Raw genomic sequence first — 14,534 nt, 5'->3', positions numbered from 1 at the left:
CTGAAATTTATTTTTAAAAAATTTGGGGGGGGGGGGGGTGATAATATCTGAAATTGGTTTTTCTGGCAACTTAGTTTCTCATGATAAAAATCTATATAAAAATATTTTCTAGAAAGAAAAAGTGCATTTTTCAATTCTTCTGCATATATAGATTTAAAATATAAGAAAAAAAAGAAGGAAAAAAAAAAAAAAAAACCCCGCAATTTTGGAAGCAATTTTGGTCCGCAAATTGAGCAGAGGGTTAATTAATGATAACATAACACATAACTCCATAAATATAAAACTGGGTATTCACAGTTCAGTGATGAAAATCTATAGCTTTTACAGCCACTTGAATTAACATTCGTCTTTTTATTAGTTATCTAGCATTTTCTTGATAAAACAGAATTAGTATCTAATATTTATATTTTTTTTCTAAAGCAGAACTAAAGCAGAATATGTATGTTAACACCAAGTCTCCTGAAATGTTAAGATGAATGTCAGTTTTTCGTTGAATCTATTTATGAACAGGGCATAGTGATATTGTCAGCCACTTGCTGTGTCTATATTTAGAGGGCATGATCTAAGTTGTTTTTACAAATAACAACTAAATAAAAAAATATTTTGCTATAAATTATTAATTTGTTAAATTTATACAGTACACGAACTGTACTGGTTGCTTGCAGTGTCAGAATGCTGGACTTTTATAAGTTTCTATGCTCACTATATTATATACTTTATGCTGTTTGTTGTGCAAATCTGTCAACATAAATATGATTTGTTAGTTATAAGCAATGCAGAAAGGTGTAAGTTATTTCATTGCAGTGAACTTTTAACTGTACTGTGTATTTTTAGCTAATGTTGAAGACATCTAATGAATCTTGTTTAGCAGTTTCAGTTATAGAGGATTTTTTTTGTACATAGTTAAAAACATTTTTGATACATATTTGAGATACTAATTTTTTAAATGCATTGTGCTCATTTACTGCGTATGTAAAAATTATACACCTTTATTTGAATTTCTTTATCTAGTGTGGTCTGGCTAGTCACAAGAAGTGCCTTGAGTCTTTAGCAATACAATGTGGTCGTAAACGCCTTCCACGGAAGATGACCACTTTTGGAGTAGATTTAACTACACATGCAAATGAATCTGGTGAAGAGATCCCTTATATTGTGAATAAATGTATAGCAGAAGTTGAAGATAAAGGCTTTTGCTTAAAGGTAAGTAATGATGATGATTTTTCATAAAAGTAATAAGAAAAGAAGAATCCACTTGATTTAAAAAAGAGCATAGATGATAATTTTAAGATCTGCAGCAGTGCATAGCATTACTGCTAATTCACTTTCATTTTTCAGTTGTTTGGGTATAATAATTTAAATATTTTGTACTATTATGTAGTCTATATTTCCCCCCAAGCAGTTCTTCTTTAGTATGGTACAGCTCCAATTATCCGAACTCCAGCTATCCGAATCGCACTCAGAATTTAAGAAAAAAAAGGTACTTACGTATTATCGCAACCAGGTCAAAATTTGCATAAATTGCGAAATTTGGCAACCCTACTTACGGCAATCCTACGTGTTATACGTAGTTTTGTAAAAAGAGCATTTAGAGATTCACAAAATTTTCCTGCATTTTCGTGCAAATTTTTGTAATTTATGAGAAAATAGCAGTGTACATGGATAAAGTGAAGAGTGTGCGCAATGCCATTTTTGTGCAATTCTGGGATGTTTTTTTAAGTAAAAATAAGTCGACGTGTACATGGTTATGGCGGATATGGTTTTTAATCAGTGCTAAAAGCAATAGCCAAAAGATTTCCGCTGAAAAAATAATTCTGCAACTTATTCAAATTCGAAACTGGAAGGGTTTAATTGCTATTTTATATTTTAAAAGAAAATAATATAAAAAAACTGTATTAGAAATTATCTGTAATTAATAAATGTACATTTTCTTTCTATTCATACTTTTTTACTCAAACTTACAAATAGCGTCAAAACTTACGAATAGCGTCAACCTGGTTGCGATAATACGTAAGTACCGAAAAAAATTAAAACTGAGTGATACAATGAAATTTTCGTCCCTGAGGTGAAAAAGCACCAAAAATATCTTGGAAAAGAAGGCAGTAAAGTGCTTTTGATTATTAATAATTCACTGACTCACCCCACCGGAGAATTGTTGGAAAGAGGGAATGGCCAGTTTACAACAATCTTTTTACCACCAAACTTGTTGTAACCAATAGAACGTTTTGTTATCGAAACCATGAAATGCCATTACAGAAGCCAACTTTTAAGGAAACCTTTGGTAGGGAGCGAAGACGAAGAAGGGGTGTTGGCTAACCATAAAAATTTAATTTGAAAGATAGCACTTACATGGTAGCGAAGCTTAGAGCTTGGTTTAGGCAGCCACATTAAGATGTGCGTGGAACAAGTTGAAAGGCATACCAACTGAAGAAGAGAAGGAAAAGGAGAAAAAGGGAAAAAAGCTCAAGAAAAGGAAAGGGAAGAGACAGGAGAAGATGAGGATGACATGTTACTTGAGGAAGTAAGAAAACTTCTTTTGAAAATTCCTGAATGTTCAGAAGTTAATGCTGAAGATACAGCAGAATGGATGGTATGCGATTTGTCAGACTCTTTGTTTCAAATTATAAATGGTGATGAACTTTGAAAGTGTCGAGGAAGAAGAAGACCTTAATGTTGAACATCAGCTAGTGAAGCGTATGCCGGTGTTAAAATTGTGTTGAAGTGGTTGGAGCTGCCACATGCAATTTCTCATTGTTAAGTGGATGTGTGACTTGGCTGCCCGAAAACGGATGAAGACAGTTAAACAGCTTATGCTGAACGACATGTTCAGCAAGCAATGACTTTCAGCACTTGTAAGTACAGTACATCATGCTTTATAACATGTACATAAAAGTGTTGTCTTTTCATTTTATTTAATTAAAACCACTTTTTCTTTAAATATTGTTATTTTCTCCCATTTCCAACATACAGTATATACAATAATTAATTAAAGTGTATATGGATCCTTTGTTCGGAAAAAATCAAATTACCCGAATTGGATCCATTCCCAATTGATTTGGATAATCAGAGTTCTACTGTATTTCCTTTTTTTGTTTTTGTCTGTATTTTATTGTACTCTTTAGAATCAGTTTGTTAGTCTTCACGTGAAGATAGTGGAAGTTTGAAATTTCTTGTCTGCAAGTTATCATATAATTTTATTTAAATATAATATTTTGTGAATTTCTGAAAAGAGTTTGAAACAAAAGTGTTAATACTTTTTTTTTTTTTTTCTTATAATATTCTTTCTTTTTAAAGTAAACAAATGCATACAAAATTTCTGAATCGCCAACTTTCAGTTCTTAATCCTTGAAATGGTAAATTCAACAAAAAGCAATAATTCAAAGGAAAAAAGATGTTCAAAATTATAGAATGTTTGGTAAATACTTGAAAATTCAACTTTTTTGCAGCTAAGAGCTTTTCAGTGTATCTGTCTCATCTAAATTTTGATTTCATGGCATCCAGATATGGATATGCCAAGAAAGATAGTCCAAGATGAATCTCGATTGATCTGTAAAGAGCACAGTGTTCTACTGAAGTCTGGTTCAAGGTCCATGTTGTCTGCACCATGCTAAATGCATTCTCTTTTGTGCTGCAGTGAGCGGGAGCAAACAGTGGGTCTTCTGGCATATAACCTTATCTCAAGAACCCTTTGGGTAGCTGTAAACCATGAAACTCTGGTTCCAGTGGCAGCATGTTTCTCACATAAGAGCTGTATTGCTGCACTTAAACTGTCAAAAAATGATCCTCATTCGTTGGTATGAATCCCAATCAACCTATTCCATGTGTTCTGAATATGGATACAGTGATCTTAAACTGTTTCCACAAATTGCAGACATATTTTATTGAGCTCTGTAGCCACCTGCACTTTTAACTGGCCTGCCTTCAATCTGCCAACAAGAAAAATGACATGAACAGCTCACAATTCATTTTAAATATCTAATTCTAAATTAAATTGATGGTTTGTTACAAAGCTGTATATACACTGGTGTGCAAAAATTAAGGACGAGACGGTTTTTTCAATATAACTTTGTACAAAAGCTTTCCAAATCAGCACATTTAATACCGTAAGATCCCCAATACGTAAGGACATGAGTAATGTAAGCAACACTTACTAAAAGAGAAATCAGAGGGATAAAAAGAAGCTTTATTGAAAAAGTAGCATGGAGCGCAATGCGACTGAAGGCCGAAACATCCCTGTGATGGGTGTCCAGCAAGAAACATCCGGTCTTTAATAGGGGATGTGATCTCCCCTGACTGCTAGGCAGGTTTCACAGCGTCTGCCCATGCTGAGAATGAGGGTGTCAATGAGTTGTTGAGGCATTGCTGCCCATTCGTCTTGCAGCGCCAATCGAAGCTCCGGAATCGTTACTGGTGGCAAGGTACGAGCTGCCAAGCGTCTGCCTAGAAAATCCCACACATGCTCGATGGGATTGAGATCGGGAGATCGTGCCGGCCAATCCATACGTTCAATATCCTCACTCTCTAAGAGCTGTTCGGCAGCTACTGCGCGATGACATGGTGCATTGTCGTCCATGAAAAGGAACTGCGGACCCATAGCGCCTCTAAAAAGACGCACACATGGAAGAAGAATCTCGTTACAATAACGGGTCCCGTTGACTGAACCTGCGTCGAAGATGTGAATGTCTGTACGACTACCAAGCATGATGCCTCCCCAAACGAGAACACCGCCACCTCCATACCTGACCCTTTCAATGATGTTCGAGGGATGATTGCGGTTTCCCGCTCTCTCCAGATGAGTATGCGATGAGAATTGCTACTCAGACTGAATCTGCTCTCATCTGTAAAGAGTACTCGTCCCCATTCATTGTCTCTCCAATTCCGGTGTTCCCGGCACCACAGAGAACGCCTTCTCCGATGGGCAGGCGTTAGAGGTACACACCGTACAGGGCGTCGTGCAAACAGACCACCACCGTGCAGTCTTCTGGCCACAGTAAAACGCGATATCGGTCGTCCAGTCGCCTGTGTCGTGTGTCTAGCGATTTCTCCCGCTGTCTGCCGCCTGTTTCTTCTGGCCTGTAAGGCAATATACCGGTCATCTGCGGGTGTGGTTCCTCGTGGACGACCACTACTAAACGCCCGGATAACTGTTCCTGTAGTTTGAAATTGTCTCCAAAGTCGTGAAACGATGCTGTGAGCAATTCCGAACTCTGCAGCCACACTTGTCACACTGCGGCCTTCCTCCAACTTCCCAATGATTCGAGCTCGGGTAAAAGCATCCAAATGTCGTCTAACAGATTGATTATTCGCCATTTCTCGCTGAGGCAGCAACTCGGTGTGATTTTAACTGCTATATGGCATGCAATCTCTTTGCCAGAAATACTGATCTTACACCGACAACATGCTTTATACTACTCAGACACTCCCCCATTACGTCTACCTGCATATCTGTGCATGTGCTACCGTACATCACCTTACTTAATCTCCTGATTGGTCTTTCTGTCCGCTCTGCCTCTTCGTTCAGCTGATATGCTAATTTTTCGACTTCGTCCTTAATTTTTGCACACCAGTGTATATTTAAAATAATTAATAAGGCCTTTGTCTTATGATTTCGTTAAAAAATAATAACTTCTTTTTCACAGTTTTAAATTTATAGGCTTGCAGCACATTCATTGCATGCTCAAAGTTTACACCCTGATATGATTTATACAACCACTCAACTTTTTTCTGAGGAAATTATTAGCAAACTACAGATTGACACAAGTTTCAAGATAGTCAAGCTATATTTAAAAATTTTAGTTTTAAACTATCTTAATATAGTTTAATGGGTACTTTTCTGTTTCGCTGGCACAAATCTCACCAAGCAGACTTTATTGGCAACAACATACAGTAAACACATACAAAATGTTAACAAATGTTAGTTCTAAGAATTTTTTATTTTGAAGGCATAAATATTTTAATATCATTTAAAATTTTGTAAAAAGCCAATAAATAAAGACAATAAATTTGTAAAAAGGCATTAATTTAAGAATTTATTATGCTTTCATGGTTCAATAAGCTGATTCGTCGGTTCATATCTCGTGACCCCAAGTAATCTCATCTCACATAAACTACGCTACAAAAATCTAGTTCTCTCAATAATTATCTACATTAATTTCAAGTTCAGTCTTAATTTTAAATACAAGTTTAAATGCAAGGATTATTTCAATTCATACCAACAGCTTGGTCAGAAATTATGTAAAGCTGCAGTGCTTTACTTCGCTAGTGTATTCTCATTAGAATTGATGATTTTAATCTTTGATTTTTGCCTTTTCTATATTTTCTCCTTTGGGTGAGTGGTGTGATTGCATTCTAATTAAATTATATTTAATTGCATGCCAGTATTGAAAGAACCAATCAATCTAAGAAATGGCTGCGACTTATTTTGAAAATGAGGTGTAAAAGGTTACCAGGAAGGATATTCCGTTTGGTATCAGTTCCATTATTGTCGACTTTATCGTTTGTGCCGGCAAAACGGAAAAGTACCATTTAATGTGTACATATATATAGAAAGACATTATTATGTTTACTCTGTGCATAAGACTGAGTGGTTTTAAAATCTGTGTAGATCTTAGACCTTCAGTTTTTTTATACATGTTAAATTTCTCTTTAATAGAAATAATAAAATATTCTTAGCTCTAGAAAATTGCTTTCTTAATTATAAAGAGGTAAACAATAACTTCAAATTATTTTTAAATTGTGATAAATAAATGCCAACAGTAGATTCATCTTTTGTTCACAATTAATTAACATGAAATATTTAAAAATGAAAAAGCAAAATCATATTAATTTTTAACGTGTTCATCATCATGTTTATTTTTATAAATTGCAAACAAAAGAACAAGCTCATTATTTTTATAGATGAATTTTTAATATGTGTACTGTTTAACCACTGCTTATGCAACCTTGACTGTCACTCTGTCAAAAGACATAAGTTTGCATAATAATTTTCTAGCTAGAGAAACATGCTAATGAGAAGTAATTAGATAACTCACTGGATTTTATTGCTGTCAGGTAAATCACATCCATTTATCATATTTGATAAGTAAATCTCTATGAATCACAAGTGTGTTTTTGCTTATGTTCACATCTCTCGTGGTTGAATTATATCTATGTGTATTGTTTTAAAATCTGTATTAAAAAGTTAGTTTTATGGAAGGTAAAAGTGCTTATTATTTCACAAAATAGAAATCTTATAGTGTATGTAAAATGATTATTAAAATGTCCTCATCTGTAAAGATGTGTATTATTCACCAAATATTCTGTACTAACAAACTTTAAATAGTGCCAGACTATCATTTTAAAACACTTTTAATAAATGTCTTTTAATCCTTTGACGCGCACAATATTATTTTTATAATTTTTTTAACTAAAAACTCTAGAAATTGAGTATTATGATCGTAGAGACAAAGAATATATGAATTTAAAAAAATCTACTTTTGCCCATTGCTTTGTGGGTGGTGGTCGCACCGCGAAACAACCGCGCGTCTAGGACTTTGAAACTTACTGAGGTAGTAGGGAAAAAAAACTTACCTTTCTCCATGCACGCTTCCAATAAATTTTTAAAAAATGTATGGAAGAATTGCATTATATATAATTTTTTTATATTATTTTACAAAGTAAATCATCAGAGAAAAAAAATCTGAAATAAACATTTATGTATTTTTTCTGTAGCAGTGAAAATATAAGTACTTACATAATAAGGATGTTTGGCTAAATGGATAAAAAAAAAAGACTCAGTGTTATTATTATTATTATTATTATTATTTCAAAGAACAAATTTTTTTTGTGACACTGTTCTAAGCATGTTTTGTCTTTTTGGTACATGCATAGACCCACATTGCACGTTTCGCACATGTATCTTCTATGAGGTTTCTTCCTTGTGCTACAAAATGTACACTGCCTGGATCTAAATTTCACTGGTATATGCCTAGTGTTATTTAGTTTCTTTTCATCTGGCACATGAACTTTGTGGTTTTTTATGTTAATGGGGGGGGGTTTGGTCTTTTTGGCTTTGGTACGGATCATTCGTTTCCCATTCATACTTATTTTATTCATATTTCGTCCCAAAATATTCAAAAAACATTTTTAATTTAAATAAAACTTTACGCGATTTCTATTTTTAATTATAGCAAAGCATATTTACATTAAATTTAAACCACAGGAAATAATTTATAAAATCACAATACTAGCTTGGGGAGCAAGTGTGTTGAGATCAGAGAAAATCTCTGTAAAAGAAAGACCTTTATACTGGGCAGGTGCATGTATTGTTTAATAATAAAATAATTCTGTGGTTTCAAAACTCTTTATCTATATCAGGGTAAAAATAAACATTCCTATTTGAGAAGCAAGCAAATACCATTGTGAAGAGCCGTAGTTTCAAGGCACGACCACTGAGCCTCTAGAGCATTGTGAGCATTTTGACACAATGCTCTAGTGGGGCAGTGGTTGCGCCCTGAAACCACAAAGCAAATGCCATACATATAGAGGTTTTTTTTTATATATAAGCAGTTTAATTAATGCTATTTTTTAGTGTTTATTATAGAAATCATGATGTGCGATGAGTAACTTTTGAAATTTAAAGTTTTTTATATTAATAAAAGGAAGTTATTTTATCTCATTGAAAACGAATTTTAAAAGGCATAAGATTTGAAGTACTAAGATCTAAAACATGTATGATTTTGCAGTCATTCTGTGTTATTTAGAGGTAAAAGATCAGAAATCGATCGATTTTCACTCAAAAATTTCGGAAAGAAGAAGAGAAAAAAAAATTAAAAAATTGGTGGTTTCAGGGCGCGACCACCGCGTGTCAAAGGGTTAAGAAGCTTGAATAAAAGTCCTATTTAAAAACAAAATATAAATCCTTTTTTTAAATTTCAACAATCCATTAAAACATTTATCTCTATACATATAAGACAGCATTGACCTTCAGCTTGTAACTAAACTAGTTTATTTAATAAATTAATTATTTGCTATAAAATTATTTTTAGTCTTTATCGTATTTATTTTTTGAATATATCTATTTTTTTTTAAATTATTGTAATATTTTAAATACAGTAATGGTACAGTAATATTTGTAAATTACTGTATAACCTTCATATTTATCATATGTTTAATATATATTATAGGGAATTTATAGAGTGTCTGGTGTGAAATCTAAAGTTGAAAAATTATGTCAGAGTTTTGAAAATGGAGCTGAACTTGTTGATTTAGATGGAGTGCATCCAAATGTAGTGTCTAATGTTTTGAAATTATATCTAAGACAAGTAAGTTCAAACAATCTTTAAAATAAGAATCAGAAATAGCCTACTTGTGTTATGTAACTATTTTTGTAACCCATGGAGTCTTAATTCTGAAGTGTTTTAATCTGTTCAGCATAATTTTCCATCACTTTTTATGTTTTCAGTGAAAAGTCAGGAAATTATTACTATTACATATGATTATCAAAAATCTTTTAAATGTATACTATGCAGAATTGTATTGATAAATAATTATTAATAAAGTGAACTTGTTTACATATAGAAGTTATGATGATCAGTGTTGTTTTGTTTGCTCGATAACATTTCAGTACCATTTCAAATATCCCTGTAACAATTTTAGGAAAAATTTGAACAGTTTAGGGAAAAAAAAATCCAAGTTTTATTAGGTTGTAAATTTCTGTTGATAAAAACTTATTTTAAGAATTAAAAATCGTGTATGCTAACTTTAAATATAACGAGGCAAAAGATTTTGTCCTCCCCCCCCCCCAAAAATGCATAGTTTTGTAAATTCAACTACAAATTTTTAAATATTAGTTTCTTTCATTTATCTTCTTTTACTAGCATTTTAATAAAAATTAGTTTGAAATTATATGAAAAAAATTCCTTTATGAATCATTCTCCTTTTGTTTAAAGCATTTACTTAGTATAGATTTTATAGTAGGTGCTAAAGTAATTAGATTTAAGAAAGTGTTAAACAGGTATTTCTGCAAGTAATTTTACATAAATTAAAAATCATTTATAGTTTTATTCTCAAACTGAATTTTGTTAACCTATTTGTTTTGATTTGTTCATAGAATTTTATTTGAAGTAGAACTTTTGCTTAATACATATATTTGATGAGGAAGACTATTATAGATATGGTTTGTGTAGATTAATAGTTTGAGTGTAATAATATTTATCTTTCTGTTTAGCTTCCAGAGCCACTTCTGACATACAGACTGTATCCCGATTTTATCAAAGTTGCTAAGGTAGCTAAATATTGTACTTCAAAAAAATATATATATATATATATGTGTGTTTAATTTTAATGTCATCCTTCAGATGTTTTGATGCCTTGAATATTTGCTACTGTTCTTAGGATTATCCTGCTCAAAAAAGTGATGATAATCTTGCTACTGTCGGAGCTGTTGAAGATTTACGAAAACTGGTTCAACGATTGCCACCTGTACATCTGTCTACTCTTGCTTGCCTTATGCATCATCTGCAGAAGTATACATTATTTTCATTTTTGTATTGTTTTATTAAAAAGGAATCTGATATTCTATCTTCATTATATTTTTAATTAGGGAACAAATCTTTAAGAATAGCAGCTGCTATGCTAATAAAAAAATTTTTAAAATGTATATATGATTAATGGAAAAACTGAAAATGAAGTTTTTTAAGTAAGCAATGAAGTGCATCTGAGGTCATTGTTCACTGCCTTTTTTTTAATGTTTGTGACACAATCTCAAATTATTTGTTCTCAAATTAAATTTGAAGAATGTTGTATATTATGAAATAGGTGTGGGAAGTGTGGTTGTTTGTGCATCTGTCTGCCTGTTTGTCATCTTTTATTTCTTCTTTCTGTGTATTCCTTATTTTCCTTTAATATTTTCTTTTTCTATATCTTCTGTACAGTGCTAAGTTGTGAGGGAATGGGATATTTTGCTATATTTTTCCTTTATTTCTCACTGCTATAAGAATATCAAATGAATGCATATAATATATGTGTTTCTAAAAATTCAATAATTATCAAAACAGATTGAAGTAATATATTCTGTTCTTCCTGATTAGGTATCTCAACACTGAAAAATATATAATCACTTTTGTCTATTTTGCTTGATGACTAAAATTGGAAATAGTTGAAGCTTTTCAAGCACGACTGATTTTACATTTTTTGAATACGAGTTGTGTTATTTTAGTGCAGTGTTAAACTGTGTGTTTTAGGGTTAAACAGTTTTTTTTTTAAATTATCATTTGAAAATAAGGAATTAATATAAATATAAAAAAGTAATTTGATTTGGTTTGAGGGAAATTACTGTAATCATCATCGAAATTATGATCAGGTTTGACTCTAGAGTATGAATGATTTACACATACCTGAATTTTGAGCTTTTATTGTTACTACCAGGTCATAATTTTTAAGTATTTTATAATTTGTTTATACCTTTAAATTTAGAATTCATATGCATAAAAATGTTATATTTCTGACATTCAGCATTTTTGACTTCCATTTCATTCTTTTCCTGAAATAACTTTGGCTCAGAAAAAATATTAATTCATTAAGTGATTGATATTTAATGACTTCATTTCAGAAACATTTTAGTTCATGAACTTTTGCTGACGCTTAATATTTGTTCAGCTTTTCTGCTTAAGAAATGTTATTTATTGATCTAAAACTTATTGATTTTTGCTTTTGTAAATTTTAAACATATGTTTTATTAAATCTAGCTTTTTATAGGCTAAAAGGACTTGGGAAGAAATTTCTAATGATCTGTTTTTAACTAACAAAATTTTTAATTATTGGATAATTTATTATAAATAATCAAAACTCTATGCAAGTAAATTAATAATGAAAAATACTGATAAATGATTTACCAGCTCCAGAGTACATTCAATGCAATGGCCATATGATATAACATCCTTTTTTTTTTTTTTTTTTTTTTTTGGAGTATCTAAAAGGCTGATGTAATGCAAGTCAGTTGTATTATATCAGATAGTAATAATATAATATATATATAAATTTCTAAGAAATATATAAATCTGTAATGATATCATTTTTAATAATGATATAGGTGTGTGATGCTGAAAGCCATTTCGTGATGGAACTAATACTGTGATGGAACTGTGGTATCAGATTGAACACTTTTTGTTCTTGATAAAACATTTTTGATAGAAACACCGCTAAACTGGAACAAATAGCACGCTTCTCCTTGAATAGTAACTTAGTACTTTTACTATTTTGGGTATGAAGAAAGAAGTAGCAGCAATAGACAGCACATTTCCAATGTAAAGAAGTGAGAGTAGAAATGGGACATGGCCTAAATGAAAATCTAGTTCAGAAATGATTTAGTTTTTGTCAGGCTTCATACCTATTTTTGCTAAAAGTTTTGGCTGTGAAAATTTCAAATTATTTTTGGCTGAAGTGTTATGTAAAGATCTGCACCATTACTGCTATGCAAGAATTGTGAGGAGGACTAATTTTGAAATAGTGCAGGTCAGAGAGATTTATTATAAGCCATTACTATTTTTAGGATGGAAAGGAGAAACAGACAAATTCAAACAGACAGTTAAGGAACTATAGCAAGTTAAAGCTAAAATGTAGTACAGTACAAAGTCCATAACCAGGACTCGTCGGGACTTCGCCAATTCCGAATTATAGATCATCAATTTAAATCTAGTAAGATGACATGCAGAAATTATACAATTAAAAATATGAAACCGTAGTTTATGAAATAAAGAGCAATTATGATCTAAAGGGTATCAAAATTTACAAAAAAAAAAAAAAAAAAAAAAGCTTAATATTTATTTGTTTACTTTAGTAAACATTTCTATCAATGTAAGTTGTTTAAGTTGCTTCGTTTTTTGTGCTAATACTTTCTCTTTAATTCTATAAACAGACGTAATTTCTTGTTCAGTTACGAAGTTCCATTGTTTAAGTCCTGTAATTGCTGTGTCGAGAATACCGACTAACTTGTCAATCGAAATTTTTTCATTTTCAATGACATTCTCTGTTACTTCTTCACAGTCGGAAACGCGCATAGGTAAACGCTTTACTGGCTTTACGCGCATGCGTAAGTTTGTGGCTTTGAGGTCCGGATTATAGATTATTCCAGATTACGGACTTTGTACTGTATTACCTATTTTTTTAGCTTACACATATATATAAATTTTGGTTTTATATTGTGCAGATAAGCCCTGTATAGTGTAAATCTCAAAGCTGAATGAAATGTCCTATGCCATGCATAAAAACAGCATGCTTGAGAAACTGATAATTTACCTAGCTAATGCTCGTATGAAGATTATGCTTCATAGAATAGCAATATTTACTAGAGTGCATGAGTGATAAATTCCACAGTAGCCCTTGGTATTTTGGTATGAAGTGTTATTGGATCTTGGTTCCATTGGGAAAATAACACTATTACTATTCACTATTAATACAATGAACACAATTACTGAGGTTTTGAAGTTTCTTGTTCTTTATCTTCGTGGCGTGGCTCACTTGGGATTAGTTACCAACAGGATAACCTATTTCCCTTTCATAATTTAAGCTCTTTTTAATATGAATCCTGTAGAGAAATTAATGCCAATCAAAAGATTACCTTTTCATTATCTACCATCCTTTTAACACTGTGCATGAAAATATTTATAAAATATTTACATCTCCCTTAATAATATTAAATTCATTTAATATAAAATTATAATTAATAATCTTTGAAAGAATATTTCATTTGAAAATTTGGCATTTGCTGAGCAATATGGGCTTATAAAAATGCAAGAAAAATGTTTCTTTCAAAGCAGTAAATAATTTCTAATTTATTTCTAGAATACTAATCTCTGATGGATTACTTTAAATCTCATAATAAAAATTAATGATGCAGAAAGACTAAAAGATGTATAAAATAGCAGTTAGTAGGGCATTAGCTCTTTATTCTTCAAAGATAGTAATCAGAAGATAGAAGTAATATAAAAGTTTTTTACGTAATTAATACTATTGTTGTCTGCAGTTCAGACTTTTAAATTAATGGTTTTCAGATTTAAAAGAAAAATTTAAATATATATATGACTATCTGTTATGCATGTATTGAACATAATTAATAAACTGACAATATGAAGTAACATAATTAGTATAAAATTATTTTCCAATCTAATGTTTTAATATTTTGTTTATTATTTTGTTTAGGGTGTCTCAGCATTCAGATCACAATAATATGCCTCCTAGTAATTTAGGCATTGTTTTTGGTCCAACATTATTACGAACTAGGTAATGTATTTAATATAATTCTTTAAAATTATTATCTGTATTATTATTACTTAGTAGAATACTTGAAATTCACTTATATATATATATATATATATATATATATATATATATATGGACACATTTTTAATTATTAGTGCTGCATAAGTTTCTTATATCAATAACATTTATGAAAAATATTTGTAAAAAAGTTAAATTTTATTTAATATCTAATGTGCTTAATATCCTAACAAATATTATGAATAATTAAGGAATTAAATGTAATGTTAATCTGTATATTC

At 31.1% G+C, this 14,534-nt stretch overlaps 1 protein-coding gene across 8 annotated transcripts in view; it reads left to right on the top strand.

Annotated features, from left to right (window-relative positions):
- Positions 1–14,534, top strand: part of LOC118193931 (rho GTPase-activating protein 45-like) — a 341,239-nt gene that overhangs the window by 304,481 nt on the left and 22,224 nt on the right. For all 8 annotated transcript variants that reach the window (XM_085823640.1, XM_085823641.1, XM_085823638.1 and 5 more), the window contains 5 exons: positions 1,012–1,200; positions 9,162–9,299; positions 10,205–10,261; positions 10,372–10,502; positions 14,176–14,256. In XM_085823640.1, coding sequence (XP_085679766.1) covers positions 1,012–1,200; positions 9,162–9,299; positions 10,205–10,261; positions 10,372–10,502; positions 14,176–14,256 — 596 coding nt within the window. The remainder of the gene's footprint in view (positions 1–1,011; positions 1,201–9,161; positions 9,300–10,204; positions 10,262–10,371; positions 10,503–14,175; positions 14,257–14,534) is intronic.

Source organism: Stegodyphus dumicola, chromosome 9 (genome assembly GCF_044657685.1).
Source record: "Stegodyphus dumicola isolate Sdum_Otavi_A_Nest chromosome 9, ASM4465768v1".
NCBI classification, from domain to species: domain Eukaryota; kingdom Metazoa; phylum Arthropoda; class Arachnida; order Araneae; family Eresidae; genus Stegodyphus; species Stegodyphus dumicola.
Note: the sequence above shows the minus strand (reverse complement) of the source record. Positions and strands in the feature narration are given on the sequence as shown.